Below are 16,730 nucleotides of genomic sequence, written 5' to 3' on the forward strand. Positions count from 1 at the left end.
TTTATTTTTGCATGTTTTTGTTAACTTTATATTATAGTGTACACTGTACATAATACATATATGATCACTGATTATTAAAAGACTATACTAGCTAGTTACATGTGAACTTGTGAAGTAGCAATTACAAACTTAAAAGACACAATAGCCAATCAAGAAAAACAACGATGAAATTCCCTATACTTCCATCAATTGCTTCTTTTGGTAACATGAACTTTCAAGCCATGCTTCATGTGAAGTATAACAGAAACACTTGGACACACAGAATGACCTTCCACCACTTGGAAGTGAAAGTTCCACAGCAAAGCAATGGCAACAATCTTCATTTGGATAAAGCTAAGATTTTTACCCAAACAACTTCTTGGGCCTGCATTGAAAGCTATAAACTTATATGATGGTATCTGTATATTGCTCCTTTTTTCCGAAATCCACTTTTCTGGCTTAAATTCCAAGCAATCTTTACCCCATATTTGTTCCATCCTTCCCATTGAATATAGAGAGTAATAGATCATAGTATTTGGACCAATACAATCTCCACTAGGAAGTATATCAGATTTGATGGCACATTTATGCTCAAATGGCACTGGAGGGAAAAGCCTCAAAGCTTCACATATAGCTCCATGCAAGTAAACTAGCTTGTTAAGGTTTTTCACCTCTGAAATGAGCCAGTTTTCTTCATTAGCATTGAAGTTTGCTCTGATTTCTTCAAGGATCTTGATTTCAACTTTAGGGTGAGTCGAAACAAGCCAGAAAAACCAACTGAGACCTGCACTGATTGTGTTCCTTCCTGCCGTCAAGAGATTAATTGCAGTGTCTCTTAGAAACTTGTAATCTATTTGTTCCATTCCACTTTCTTCCACAAGAGCTTTAAGCATGTTAATGTTTGGTTCATCTTCTTGAGTGCAATTGATGACTCTGCTATGCTGTTCATCAAAATTGGATGATATACATTCATGCAAGAACTTATCAATAATTTGTTGGGATACGATGGAGTGCTTCTCGGATCCGATTCGGAGCCATTTTTGCAGCTTCCACAAGGATCTTGGGACAAAGTGCCTATAGAGAATTGCATCCTCCATTTTGTTGAAAGCTTTTTCAAAAGCAACCTCTTGGAATTCAGTGAACTTGTTGGGAAGACAATTGGGATCAAATGCCAACATTATGGTGCAAATGTTGTCAAAAGTGAACCTCTGAAAGATGCTTCCAAGTCCACAATAGTTTTTGATTCCGAAACATCATTCAGAAGTGGAAGTAGGGAACCCTCCAACTTCTTATGAATGGATTTTGTAACAAAATTCTCAAGAATGTTTTGCTTGAACAATGATTGTAATATGTCCCTCTGGCGTTTCCAGATGTCGTAATCAGGATTGAGGATCCCATTTTCCTCCAAATATGGATGCAAACGAATGTGATAATGGCTACAAATAAAGCAAAGGACTCCAGTGAGAGCATCATGGTGGCCTTAAGAGCTTGTTTCTAAGATGTATCTGTGCATGAATGGTTGTTTTTCTCATAAATTTATAGGCACAGATGGAAAAGAAAATTAAAAAAAAAAAACTAGAATTGAAAAAGATGGAAAAGAAAATAAAAAAAAAAAACTAGAATTGAAAAAAATATCGATGTGTCGAACCTTTGAAGTGGGGAGAGAAAGACCACTTGAGCTAAGACTCATTGGTCAAGAAGAAGCAGCTTTATCAATTAGTAGGGGCTAACCTATGGGCTGAAGAGGCCAACCTCTTAACGTTTGGAGCCATTAGGGGCCGGGACCAACAAAAACCCATAGACAGGGTTGAAATTTGGTGAGGCTAGATAGTTGAGGTTGGAGGCCAGCTCTAATGGCTTGGGCTGAAATTTGCCCCTTTTTGCCAATGAAATTGTTTCTTTTCTTCAGAGCCTCGTGAATAATATTATACAAGCCAAACGTTTTTGTCAACTAAATTCAATTAAGTTGGTCTAATATTAGTAAAAGTTACTTTTATCATTTTCACTCACCTAAATCTTATAATTCAACTTGGTTAAAAAATATATATATATGTGTGTAACATTTCTCTAAAAAATGATAAGAGATGGCTGAATCATTTGTCCTGGCCGCCTCCTGAAAAAATTTGTTGCCGGGCCAAAAATAAGATGGATGTGTTTTAAATATTCAAAAACTAAAACTAGTTTTTATATGTGTTTTTAACTAAAATGTATTCACATTATAGCAACAAATGTATTTAAGGATCGGAGAAAAATGTGCTTAGAATTAATTTGATAAAACAGTAATGTCAGGGAAAAACTTAATTTAAGGTCATTTTATTTAAATGAATATTTATAATTTTATGTATACACTATTTAGACTTATATACTTATTATATATAATATTATCAATAGGAAAAGTCTACGGGCCAGCAGTTTTGTTAAATTTTGGCTAACATGTAATCAGCAGATAAAGGTGAGTCATTGGATAAAATCTCACACCAATCTCACACCATTAGATCATCATTGATGGCTACCAATCACAAAAGTTGCTGGCCCCTAGCATTGCTCTTATCAATAATTAATAACAATATTCTCTCTTTTATACATAACAATAATCAATAATAATATTCTTTCTCTTTTGTACTCTTCTCTCTCTTTTACATACGACACTACTTATATTAGTAATATATATATATATATATATATATATATATATATATACAAATTACTTTTATTATATCAAGATAATTATATTGGTGAACATTAATACTAGCATTTTATATTTATATTTCTCTATCTTATATTTATATCTTTCTTATTTATTTATTTCACAACACGTTATCAGCAGTTCAGCACGAGACTCTGATCAAATTTTAGGAAGACTCAGGTAACAAATTTTCATTATGTCAAAACTCTATCATCTTGAATTTAATGCTCTTGATATATCTGGAAACAACAATTTATCATGGATATTAGATGCTAAAATTCATCTTGATTCAATGGATCTTAGAGATACCATTAAAGCTGAAAATAATACATCACAAAAGGATAAAGCCAAAACCATGATTTTTCTTCGTCGTCATTTTGACGAATGATTAAAAAATGAATATCTCACAATAAAAAATCCTGCAGATTTGTGGAAAGACCTTGAAGAAAAGTATAATCATAAAAAAACGGTAATACTTCCTCAAACCCGATATGAATGGACGTCTACAGGATTTTAAATCCATAAATGAATATAATTCAGCAATGTTTCGAATCACCTTACAAATGAAATTATGTGGGGAAAAGATAACTGATAATAATATGTTAGAGAAAACTTTCTCGACCTTCCATGCCTCAAATATGCTCCTACAGCTGCAGTATCGAGAAAAAAGATTTAAAAAATATTTTGAGTTAATTTCTTACCTTCTTGTTGCTCAACGCAACAATGAGTTACTTTTAAAAAAATCATGAAGCGCGCCCAACTAGCGCCGCCCCATTTCCTGAAGTAAATGCAACAAATTATTATCCTAGAAGAGGTAAATGACAAGGTTTTGGCAACAAGAAAAATTACGAAAGGAAGAAGAATTATGTTCATAAGAAAATATCTCACCAGAAGTGGGATAAAGAAAGAAACAATAGGCAAAATAACTCAACAGAGGATAAGTGTTTCCGTTGTGGTGGAAATGGCCATTGGTCACGTACCTGTCGTACCTCAAGGCACCTAGTTGATCTTTATCAAGCATCTTTGAAAATGGATGACAAAGGAAAGGAGACGAATTTCGTTTCAAATGATGCTGAAAATTCCACCGCTCATTACGATGTATCTGATTTCTTTGAAGATTTTGAAAAAAATATTGGTCATTTGATCAATGATAAAATAGTTTAATATGTGGGATTATTAAGTATTCATGTAAATAAATAATGTAAAAAATTTATTGTTAAGTTTTATATATTTAAATTTCAAATATGATGTATATAAATAATAAAATATTAATGTTTATAAATTTTAAAATCATTAAATGTGTCAAATTTTAATGATAATAATAATAATAATAAAATTTTAGTATATGACACTATGTACAGTTTCTTAGAAAAATAATTTCATTCAAGAATTTAATTTAATTGTGCATGTACTACTACTCATTTTATTATTATTATTTGTCTTTGAAGAAAATGGCAAGAATATATAATGAAGATGTATGTCTTGCGGATAGTGCAAGTTCGCACACCATTCTCAAAAATAATATATACTTTACCCATCTTGTGCCAAAAGAAGAATATGTTAATACTATTATTGGCTCAGGCAATGTGATAGAAGGCTCTGGAAGAGCTATAATTTTGTTTCTTAGAGGAACAAAATTCATAATAAATAATGCACTATTGTCTACCAAGTCTCTAAGAAACTTATTGAGTTTTAAAGATATTCACCGAAATGGATATCACATTGAAATAATGAATGAAGAAAATCATGAGTACTTATGTATTACAACTCATGATTTAAATAAAAAAGGTGATATTAGAAAAATTACACTCACTCTCATCTGGGCTATATTATACCAAGATTAGTGCAATTGAATCACATGCCATTGTAAACCAGAAGTTTACTAGCCCAAATGAATTCATAACTTGGCACGACCGATTGGGTCATCTGGGAACAACCATGATGCAGAGAATTATTGAAAACTCCCATGACATTCACTAAAGAACCAGAAGATTCTTAAATCTAGTGAATTTTGTTGTGCTGCATGTTCTCAGGAAAATTAATTTTAAGGCCATCACCAGTAAAGATTGGATTTGAGTCCTCTGAATTCCTAAAAAGGATTCAAAGTGATATATGTGGACATATTCATCCACCATGTAGATCTTTTAAACATTTTATGGTCCTAATAGACGCATTTTCGAGATGGTCATATGTGTGCTTATTGTCCTCTCGCAACCTTGCGTTTGCGAGATTACTTACTCAAATTATTCGATTAAAAGCACAATTTCCGGAAAATCCAATCAAAGCAATTCGTCTTGATAATGCTGGTGAATTTACTTCCCAAGCCTTTGATGCTTATTGCATGGCTAATGGAATAAATGTTGAACCTCCAGTAGCTCATGTTCACACACAAAATGGGTTAGCGGAATCACTTTTTAAACGCCTCCAGTTGATTGTTAGATCCTTACTTATGAGAACAAATCTGTCAACCTCGATTTGGAAGCATGTTATTTTACATGCCGCAGCACTTATTCGGTGAGGCCAACGAGTTACCATCAGTTCTCTCCTATGCAATTAGCTTTTGGCCAGCAGCCAAATGTTTCCCATTTAAGAAAATATTCAGGTGTGCGATATATGCTCCCATTGCACTACCTTCTCGCACCAAAATGGGACCCCAAAGAAAATTGGGAATATATGTTGGATATGATTCTCCCTCTATAGTGAGGTATCTTGAGATACAAACTGGAGATGTATTTAAAGCCTGGTTTGTGGATTGTCATTTTCATGAATCAAAATTTTCAAGGGGAAAGAATAAGCTTCCTGAAAAGAAACTTAATTGGAATGAATCATCTTTAATGCATTTAGATCCTCGATCAGGGCAATGTGAACTAGAAGTTCAAAAGCTTATACATTTGCAAAGAATAGCAAATGAATTGCTTGATACATTTTCCGATACAAAGAGGATAATCAAATCTTATATACCAGCGGAAAATGCCCCAATTCGAATTGATGTCCCAGTCAGACAAATAGCCACTGAAACAAATTCACGCCAGAAGCGTGGCAGGCCTGTCGGTTCCAAAGATAAAAATTCTCGAAAAAGAAAAGAGGTAAATACTATTCATGTTGAAAAAGACATAGTAGAGACACTTGCAATTGTCCAAAATTCTAATGTAGTTTTAACGCCAAAAGACGTCCAGTTACCTGAAAATTATGAAAATGACGAGATCTCAATAAATTATGTCTTTACAGGAGAGAAATGAGATCGAAATGAGATAATTATCAATGAAATATTTGCATATAATGTGACATTAAATATCATGCATGAAAGTAAGGATCTTGAGCCAAGATCAGTCGAAGAATGTCGACAAAGAAATGATTGGCCAAAATGGAAAGAAGCCATGAAGGTTGAGTTAGACTCACTTGCAAAACGTGAAGTCTTTGGACCTGTAGTCCGTACCCCAGAAGATGTAAAACCTGTTGGGTATAGCGGGTATTTGTGAGAAAACGAAATGAGAAAAGTGAAGTTGTACGCTACAAAGCTCGACTTGTGGCACAAGGTTTTTCACAAAGGTCCGGTATAGATTATGAAGAAATATATTCCCCTGTAGTAGATGCAATAACATTGCGTTATTTGGTTAGTTTATCCGCATATCATAAACTACATATGCATTTAATGGATGTGGTAACGGCCTATTTATACGGATCATTAGATCGTGATATCTATATGAAAGTCCCTAAAGGACTAAAGATATCTAAACCATCCAATGAATATTCACATGGGTTATACTCAGTCAAATTGCAAAGATCTTTATATGGTCTAAAGCAATTTGGACGAATGTGGTATAATCGTCTTATTGAGTATCTGGCCAAAACGGATTTAAGAATGATGATATCTGCCCATGTGTTTTCATAAAAAATCTGCATCTGAATTCATTATAATTGCTGTGTAAGTTGATGATTTAAATATCATTGAAACTCTTGAAGAAATTCCAACAATTATAAAGACTTTAAAAGAAGAGTTTGAGATGAAAGATCTTGGAAAGACTAAATTTTGTCTTGGCCTGCGAGCATATAAAAAATGGGATTTTTAAGAGATTTTATATGGATAAATCACGTCCATTAAGTATCCCAGTACCCCAATGATCGTAAGGTATTTGGATGTGGAAAAGGATTAATTTCGTCCTAAAGAAGAAAATAAAGATATCCTTGGTCCTGAAGTACCATATCTTAGTGTCATTGGAGCGCTAATGTATCTTGCTAATAACACACGGCTCGATATATCATTTGATGTGAACTTATTAGCAAAGTATAGTTCCTCTCCAACCAGAAGACATTAGAGTGGGAATCAAACAAATCTTTCGATATTTTCATGGAACGGTTGATATGGGATTGTTTTATCCCTATGGATCCAAGTCACAATTAGTTGGCTATACAGATGCTGGATACTTGTCTGATCCACATAAAAGGAGATCTCAAACAGGATACCTATTCATATATGGTGGTACAGTTATATCATGGAGGTCCACAACAGACGATTGCGGTAACATCCTTTAATCGTCCTGAAATACTAGCGATACATGAGGCAAGTCGCGAGTGTTTTTGGCTCAGGAGTTTGATCTAATATATTCTGTCATCATGTTGACTGATTGATCATAAGATAACTCCAACTGTCCTGTTTGAAGATAAGGATGAACATATCAAATGCGATAGAACAAAGCATATTTCTCCCAAATTCTTCTTCACCCGTGATCTTCAAAATAAGGGACAATTGATGTACAACAGATCCGCTCAAGTGATAATCTGGCAGATTTATTTACAAAGTCACCCCCAAAATCCTCTTTTGAAAGATTGGTACATGAGATTGAGATGCGCCGATTTACAGATATTAAATGATGTCGACAAGAGGGGGAGACTGTACTCTTTTTTCCTTGATCAGATTTTTTTCCCATTGGGTTTTTCTTGATAAAGTTTTTAACGAGGCAATCCCCATCACAAAGGATATTGTACTCTTTTTCCTTCACTAAAATTTTTTTCCATTGGATTTTTCTTTAGTAAGATTTTAACAAGGCAATAATCGTAAATAGTCATCCAAGAAGAGTGTTGTGATAAACATGGTGATGTGGATGAACATTAATATGGGCGGCTCGATTTTCCTATGTTGAAAGAAGCAAGTTCTTATGGCAAAACAAAATTAATAAAATTTAAAAAGTAAAATCTTGTATGCATATAAAAGCATATACGGGACAAAAGGATTATACACAACAATAATCAATAACAATATTCTCTCTCTTTTATACTCTTCTCTCTCTTTTACATTCAATACTATTTATATTAGTAATATATATATATACAAATTATTTTTATTATATCAAGATATATTAGTGAACATTAATACAAAAATTTTATATTTATATTTCTCTATCTTATATTTATATCTTCCTTATCTATTTATTTCATAACAAAAAATGACTTTTAAAGATGCCAACATATTTCTATTTAGATTACTTAGCAAACTATCAAAAGACACAAATTTTCTCCATCAATCTTAACAGAGAAGAAAATTACCTGTTCTGCTATGGTCATTAAATCATCCACCGTCAACTCCAGATCATTTTCATCATCAGATGCTTGACCTGGAATTACATCAGTACTATCACGTCTATGATCCTCTAAATTTCGGCATTTCTTTCTAGACGACTTACGAGCTTGATCCATTGGACCATTGCCTTTATTCTTCTTCTTTTGAATGGTACTACCGCTGCTTCCATCACCTTGACTTGATTTTCTTTTTCTCTTAGCTTCATCCTTTGCATTTAAGTTTGATTTCCTCTTTGAAGCTCCCCTTTTGTGAACTATCTCTGCATTTTCCTTTTCCTTCCGAGCTTTACAGAACAAGTGGTTTCAATAAAATTGTCAGAGTTACTCACATGATTGGTACCAACCTTCTTCACCATCCATGACGATAACTGACGTTTAATTCCCTCAACAGAAGTATGCATTCCTATTATCAAAGAGAGAAAGCATTTTTAGGTTACAATCAAGCAGGAACAATAATTGAATCACCGACACAGAATACACCAAATTTCCAGCACACAGCAAGCATGGTGATTTTGTTTTTGAAGATTGTGAAAAACAAAAAATAAGCAAATTTACAGTGAAATTGAGATTTACCCGTGGAATTAGTAGCAAAATAATGTTAACAACTTCAACTTGGGCGAAATAGGGTTTCGCAGAACAGTGTTGTTTGACATTTAAAATAGGTTTCGGAAGGGGCGAAGAAACTCCAAATTAGTAAGAAGTAAAATTTGCAGGAGACAAGCAAAAACAGAGAACGTTGGCTTCACCATACCTTAGAATTTTAGGGTTCCGCTTCGATGCCCAAATGAAGCGTAAGTTGATTGGAACTGTTCAGAGTACAGGGAATTCGGAAGGAAGTAGCGTTACCTGACTAACTGTCAACTGTCAATTGATTCATTGGAAATTGCAAAATTTCAATTTTATGTATTTTCAAAAATTATTTGATTATTTATGCTACGTGTAAAATTAAAAGAGAATGCGAATTATAAGTCAAATGGTATAATATTTTGCTATACTCACATAAAAGTTGCATATTTAAGTCTCACTTTTAGTTTTAGAAAAAAAAAAAAAAAAAACGAAAGAGTATTATTAGTTCCTATGATTAATATCTTTTATTGTTTTGATTGTTATTCAAATTTATATTAAAATTTGATTAATTGACAAAGTTCTTATTGATTAATTAAATTATTTGCCGATAATTTAATAAATGATAAATAGATCTATGATTTTATATCAAAAAAAATTATTAATTAAATTTAAAAATATAAAAATATCTCTTATTTTTTAAAATGTAAAAAATTTTAAAATCATTCATCTCGAACCATTAATAAATAACTATAATATTTTAATTTTATCCTTAACTTAAAATCTAATATTTTAAGTGTTAACACTTAACACCATCTTGCCTTTTTCTTTTTTTCTTTTTTCATTTTTTGTTAGTAAAGACTTGTGTAAATTATTTTTATGTGAATTTAATAATTAAGAACTATTAAATAATAATTTAATTAAATTTATTAAATTATTAATTAATTTTTAAATATTAATTTTATATAATAATAAATATTAATAACTGCATGTAAATTTTTAATTTTTTTATAATTATTTTTATCATCAATAAATAAATCTTATTGAGAGGTCATATTAGTTTCATGTGAAGTAGATATTAAAAGACAACACAACACAATGATCAATAATTAAGAAAATCAATCATAAAAAGTTAGGTAAATTATATTTTTTTATTTTTGAAGTTTATCAATAAATTTTAAAATATTTTAAAATTTTATTCTATTTTAATTTTGTCTTAAAAATCTTCAATTTGTATTCAATTTACTTCTAACAATTAATTTTTTAAAAAGTTTATGACTAATTCAATAATAATTTTATAAGAATAATCTTTAACACAAACAAATCAAATATAATTACTATTTTGTCGTTTTCTTTTTTTCCTTTTTCATGTTTTGTTAGTAAAGACTTGCATAAATTATTTTTATATGAATTTAATAATTAAAAATTATTAAATAGTAATTTAATTTAATTTATTAAATGATCTAATAAATTTTAAATATTAATTTTATATAATAATAAATATTAATAACTGCATGTAAATTTTTTTTTATGACCATTTTTATCATCAATAAATAAATCTTATTGAGAGTACATACTAATTCCATGTCAAGTAGATATTAAAAGACAACACAACACAATAACCAACAATTAAGAAAATCAATGATAAAAAGTTGGGTAAACTATATTTTTTATTTTTGAAGTTTATTAAAAAATTTTAAAATATTTTAAAATTTTATTTTATTTTAATTTTGTCTTAAAAATCTTCAATTTATATCCAATTTACTTCTAACAAATAATTTTTTAAAAAATTTATGACCAATTCAATAATAATTTCATAAGAATAACCTTTAACACAAACAAATCAGACATAGTTATCATGCATTATTATTGAATTGGCCTTAAATTTTTTTGAAAAATTATGGTTTAATTACTTTGTTAGTCTCTATAGTTTTACTAAATTTTCAGTTAGGTTCCTATATTTTTTTTTTCAATTGGTCCCTACACTACTTTTAATTTTGTAATTAGGTCATTTTCATGTCAAAAATATTAAAATTAATAAAATATTTCTCACAAAATATATGCGTTCAAAAATTTAATTAGTTTTTTAATTATAAATACCTTTAATTTGTAAAAAAATATTTTATTAATTCTAATATTTTTTTCACACTATAAAAAATTTCATGTGTAGCACAATAGAAACAGTTGGACACACAGAATGTCCTTCCACCCACTTGGAAGTGAAAGTTCCACAACGAAGCAATGGTAATGATCTTCAGCTGGATAAGGCTTATTTTTTAGCCCAAACAAGATCAAGGGCCTGCATTAAAAGGTATGAACTTGTACTACGTGTATATTGTTTCCTTTATTCAAAATCCACTTTTCATGCTTAAATTCCGAGCAATCTTTTCCCCATATTTGTTCCATTCTTCCCATTGAGTATATGGAGTAATACACTATAGTATTTGCATTGACATGATCTCCACTAGGAAGTATATAAGATTTGATGGAACATTAAGTTCTATGCAAGTAGATTAGCTTGTTAAGGTCTTCCACCCCTAAAATGAGCAAATCTTCTTTGTCAATTTTAAAGTTCACTCTGATTTCTTCAAGGATCTTGGTTTTAACATTAGGGTAGTGTGTTGAAACAAACCAGGAAAACCAACATAGACTTGCACTGGATAATACATTATCATGAGAATTGCTCGAAAATTTGTAGAGAAACCATGAATGATCTCAAGTCCAATTTGCATTGGAGCCATTTTTACAATTTCCATAACCATATTTGGAGGATAGAATTCTCCATTTTGTTGAAAGCTTTCTCAATAGCAACCTCAGGAAAATGAGTGAGCTTGTTGGAAAGACAAATTAGGACCAAATGCAACACTATGGAGCAGATAGATAGACTTGTGAGATTGTGAATAAATAGATAGGCTTGACATAGCAAATTGACGTGTATATTAAGTATTCATAAATTATACAATTAAAGAATTGTGAGTAAATTATACAGTTAATATGATAAGTTGCTATAATGTGGTATATTTAATTCAAGGGAACCAATACTTCTACAACATTGCAATCTTGAGTTTGTCTAGTGAACTCATGGGTAATTTCTAAGTAGAACCACATAGAGTTTTCCATGAAAAAAATTAGCTAGGCGGTATTGTGTTCTTGCAAGAGGAATCAAGAATAGTACCTGGTTCACTGTTAGTTGGAAAATGTGATTTTGGTTCATACTGTCCGTCGGATTTTTATGGCCTCTTCTTGTACTCACGATCTTTGACATGCTGCATGCATGTATATGACAATATTTTGAATGCTCTATAGTAGAGCAAATATTGACATGCTGCATGCATGCACATGACAATATTTTAAATGCTCTATAGTAAGTGAAAGATAATTTTTATTTTTAAAATTTGTTCTCAAAAGCTTTTATCAATTAAATTAGTCTTTTAAAATTATAAATCAATTATTTTTATTCTTCATCAGTTGCTTCATTAACAATGTTTATTGATCATATAGAATGTTAAATTGACAGCATATGTGACACTTAGCCTGTCTAACTAGACACTGAACAAATATGTTTATGAAAATCTATCAATTTAGTCGTTAGATTATATTAGGATTAGAATTTATGTAGTTGAAAAAAAGTGACTAAATTAATAGTTTTTTATAAATATATTTAGTTAGCCTTTAACTAAACATCATGCATGTTATCAATTAACATTTTACTTCATTAATCATTAACAGAAATTATTAAGAGTGACGGAAGGACAAAAATAATTAATTTGTAATATTTAAAAAACTAATCTGATTAATTTGTCTGTGGAGCTCGGGAATGGCAGAACAATTCGGTTCTAGAAGGATAGCTGGCTACCGGTTGGGGTGTTGAAAGATATGTTTCCTAGACTTTTCTCGATTTCAATTTTTCATGAATCTGTTATAGGAGATTGTGACTTTTGGGATGGGTTAGAGTGGATTTGGAGCTTTTCAGTGGAGGAAAAAGTTGTTCCAGTGGGAGTTGGACTTAATAAACCAGCTTTATGAGATCTTACAGTCATTCAAGCTCACAACTGAGAGAGAGGATAGAGTGGTATGAAAATTTGATAAAACAGGTGTTTATTCAACAAAATTCTTTGTGCAAGTGATGCATGAGAAATTCTACTGGAGGAAGTCACCAGTTATAGCTTCACTAGTGTTGTTTGGAAAGGATTCGTCCCCTGAGTATTGAACTCCTTTCTTGGTTTGTGTTGGTCGGAAAGGTGAATACGAAGGATCGACCGTGCAGACTACAGTTCATTGACCAACATGACAATAGGTGTATTCTATGTTGTAAGCATGTGGAAACTGCTTATCATTTGTTTCTTGATTGCGAGATCACATGGCAGGTGTGGTGTGCTTGGCTAATGGCCTTTGAACAGAGGTGGAGCTTTCCAGGTACACTAAAGGAACACTTTGAAAGCTGGACGAACTTTACAGAAAGGAAAGTAGACAGATAAAGGTGGTTCATTGGGTTCTTTGTTGTTATCTGGACAATTTAATTAGAAAGAAATGACAGGCTCTTCCGAATTCAGAGCTCACGGGTGGTGAACATTATTAACAGATCGGTTACGTACTACGAAGAATAGAGTGGTGGTGAACCCTTTAGTTGTTGATGGTCATGCCAAAGTGTCTAAGAATTGTATGTTATCTTGTTTTTTGTTATTGTTGTAGCTATGCTATTTGCTTCACTCTATTGTGTTGAGTTCCCTTTTGATTTAAAAAAAAAATAGTCCATCTTTCAAAAATTAATTTAACCGTTAACCGAAATATAAAATCTCTTTTTAACTTTTCATTGAGGGGTTACATTTTAGATTCCTCAAATATATGAATAATGTGATGACGAAACTGGTTAACATATTTAGATTACTTGAGCAAACTTTCAAAAATAAGCAAATTTTTTTCATTGATCTTAACAGATAAGAAAAATATATGTTCTGCTATGGTCATTAAATCTTCCATCAGAGGCTTGACCTGGATCTACTTCAGTACTATCTACTTTAGTACTATCATCTTCAGTACTACTATCTGTTCAGTGCTAGCACCATTTTTTTTCCCCTATTTTTATCATCAATAAATAGAGAATTATGTTACAGATACATCAAAAATTAGTTATCAAATTAGTTATCAATATAAAATATATATTAAAAATAAATTTAATATCACATATATTTATATACAAATATATATTATTAATTTAATAGCTAATTTTTAGTATACACCTAACATTTTAGATAAACAAGTCTTATTAAGTGGTCACACTAGTTGCATCTGAAATAGCAACCACAAATAGAAAAACAACAAAACATGCGAAGTAGCCATCACAAACAAAGAAACAACACAACACAGCAACCAAGAATCAAGAAAATCAACATGAAATGTCCCATACTCCATCAATCGCCTCTTTTAATAACCTTGACTTGCAACCCATGCTTCATGTGTAGCATAATAGAAACACTAGGACGCATGGAATTCCCTTCCACCACTTGGAAGTGAAAGTTCCACAGCAAAGCAATGACAATGATCTTCAACGGGATAAAGCTTGTATTTTTGCTCAAACAACTTCTTGGGTCTGCATTAAAAGCCATGAACTTGTATGATAGTACCTGTATATTGATTCTTTTTTTCAAAATCCACCTTTCTAGCTTAAATTCCAAGCAATCTTTTTCCCAAATTTGTTCCATCCTTCCCATTGAGTAAATGGAGTAATACACTATGCATCAACACGATCTCCACTAGGAAGTATATCAGATTTGATGGCATATTTGTGCTCAATTTGAACCGGAGGGAAAAGCCTCAGAACTTCACATATATATAGCTCCATGTAAGTAAATTAGCTTGTCAAGGTCTTCCACCCCTGAAATGAGCCAATTTTCTTCATTAATTTTAAAGTTTGATCTGATTTATCCAAGGATTTTGGTTTCAACATTAGGGTGAGTTGAAACAAGCCAGAAAAACCAACATAAACTTGCACTAATTGTGTCCCTTCTAGCTGCTAAGAGATTAACTGCAATGTCTCTTAGAAACTTGTGATCTACCTGTTCCATTCCACTTTCCTCTACAGGAGCTTTAAGCATGTCAAAGTTTGATTCATCATCTTTGGTGTAGTTGAATCCACTTCTTTCTTCCGGACTAGATGATATACGATCATGGAAGAATTGCTCGACAATTCGAAGGATAGCAATGGAGTCATTCTCATGTCCAATTTGAAGCCATATCTGCAAATTCCAGAACCATCTTGGGACCAGATGTCTATAGAGAATTGTATCCTCCATTTTGTTGAAAGCTTTCTCAACAGCAACCTCAGGGAATCGAGTGAGCTTGTTAGGAAGGCAATTGGGATCAAATGCCAACACCATGGAGCAAATACTGTCAAAAGTGAACCTTTGAAAGATGTCTTGCAAGTCCACAATAGTTCTTAATTCTGAAATGTCATTCAGAAGTAGAAGTAGGTAACATTCTAGTTTCTTATGAATGACCTATTTAGCAAAGTTCTCAAAGATGCTTTGCTTAAACAATGATTTTAATATGCACCTCTGGTACTTCCACTTGTCTGAATCAGCATTAAAGATTCCATCTCCAAGAATTTCAAAGATCTCATGAAAATCAGAACCTTTCAAAGATCTCCAAGAATTTCTTACTTGTAATGTGGTGCACGTTCATAGGATCACTAGTGAAGCAAAAGTTGATATTTGTGAACAAGGGTCCTCTAAACTTAAAAGTACCTCCATTGTATCTCAAAACTGTGATCGCGTATTCATGAATATTGGAAGTATTATATAAAATGGCTGGCAGCATTCCAAATAAGGACAAATTTGGGATAGGTAAGTTTCTATTGATCCTCCAAATGTGGATGGAAAAGAATGAGATGATGGCTGCAAATAAAGCAAAGTACTCTAGGAAGTACATCATGGTGGTTGAAGGAGCTTGATCCTAAGTTGGGTTGAAGTGCAAGAATGGGTGGTTTTTCTCATAAATTTATAGGCACAAAGTTTAGATAACTAGAAGTAAATGATTTAGTAAATAAGGTTTTTAAAATATGCAGTTTGATTAAATTAAGGTTGGATTTAGTCACCAAAAAAATTAAGGTTGGATTTGGATATAGAAGTAGATGATATTTTTAAGTTAAAGAAATAGAATAATAAGTTTAATTTTAGTTACTAATAATGTAAAAAGTTTTATATGATTATTCAATTAGATTTATGCATGTATTTAGATTATTTTTTAAATAATAAATTAAAAAATTTGTTATCTTTATAAAATTATTTTTTACTGAAAGGATATAAAAATTAAATTCATATTATATATATATACTCACCTCTAAAAGTTCAATCACATAACTTTTATATATGAATTGCTATTTTTATATCATTATAAGAGAATTAATTTATAATTTTATAGTTAAATGAGGAGTGGTTTTATTTTATTTTATTTTTTTTGAAAAAAAAAATATAAAGCTTAGAATATTTTGATAAAAGTATAATTATTTAAAAAATGTGATGGATATTAGAAACAATTAGACATAACTAATTTAAGACAATTGTTCTGAAGATGTCTAAACTTAGAATAGTTTACGAAGAATTGGGTGTTTTGGTCCAGTCCAATAAAGATTGAAGGTCTATTTAGCGGATTACGACCTGTACGAGTAAAAAATGACCCGCGCGTCACACTACCTCCTAAGAAAGACCTAGTTAGCTAGCGAAAGCTTTTAGGTGAGTCCAAGTAAGAGGATCCACCCGAGTACAAAGTATAAAAAAATAGAGGCCACTCAGATAAGAACGCCTAAAACGTCTTTTTTTAAAGATGTTTCTATGTTGTGTTTTAATTGATTTCTATATAATTTATTCGTGTTTCTCATCACATATTATTAAATTCCTCAAAAGATTTTCTTTCCAAAAACAATAAA

At 31.3% G+C, this 16,730-nt stretch overlaps 2 protein-coding genes and 1 long non-coding RNA gene across 5 annotated transcripts; all 3 read right to left on the minus strand.

Moving 5' to 3' along the window:
- LOC112735737 (alkane hydroxylase MAH1-like) lies at window positions 1-2,364 on the minus strand. The gene has a single exon (XM_025785249.2). The coding sequence runs from the start codon at window positions 1,155-1,157 to the stop codon at window positions 186-188; it is 972 nt and encodes a 323-aa protein (XP_025641034.1). The 5' UTR covers window positions 1,158-2,364; the 3' UTR covers window positions 1-185.
- Window positions 2,365-3,118: 754 nt separating this feature from the next.
- Window positions 3,119-9,125, minus strand: LOC140177836 (uncharacterized). Of its 3 annotated transcripts, none has more exons than XR_011869325.1 (3): window positions 8,994-9,125; window positions 8,210-8,645; window positions 3,119-3,315 (listed from the first exon to the last, which is right to left on the minus strand). It is a non-coding gene; the product is annotated as an uncharacterized lncRNA (long non-coding RNA). The 3 variants fall into 3 exon arrangements; XR_011869323.1 differs by having other exon boundaries at window positions 3,119-3,774; XR_011869324.1 differs by lacking the exon at window positions 3,119-3,315 and adding an exon at window positions 3,554-3,767.
- Window positions 9,126-14,727: 5,602 nt separating this feature from the next.
- LOC112732561 (cytochrome P450 86A7-like) lies at window positions 14,728-15,401 on the minus strand. The gene is made up of 2 exons (XM_025781311.1): window positions 15,359-15,401; window positions 14,728-15,248 (listed from the first exon to the last, which is right to left on the minus strand). The coding sequence occupies exons 1-2, from the start codon at window positions 15,399-15,401 to the stop codon at window positions 14,728-14,730; spliced, it is 564 nt and encodes a 187-aa protein (XP_025637096.1).
- Window positions 15,402-16,730: the final 1,329 nt, after the last annotated feature.

Source organism: Arachis hypogaea, chromosome 13, assembly GCF_003086295.3.
Source record: "Arachis hypogaea cultivar Tifrunner chromosome 13, arahy.Tifrunner.gnm2.J5K5, whole genome shotgun sequence".
In the NCBI taxonomy this organism is placed as follows: domain Eukaryota; kingdom Viridiplantae; phylum Streptophyta; class Magnoliopsida; order Fabales; family Fabaceae; genus Arachis; species Arachis hypogaea.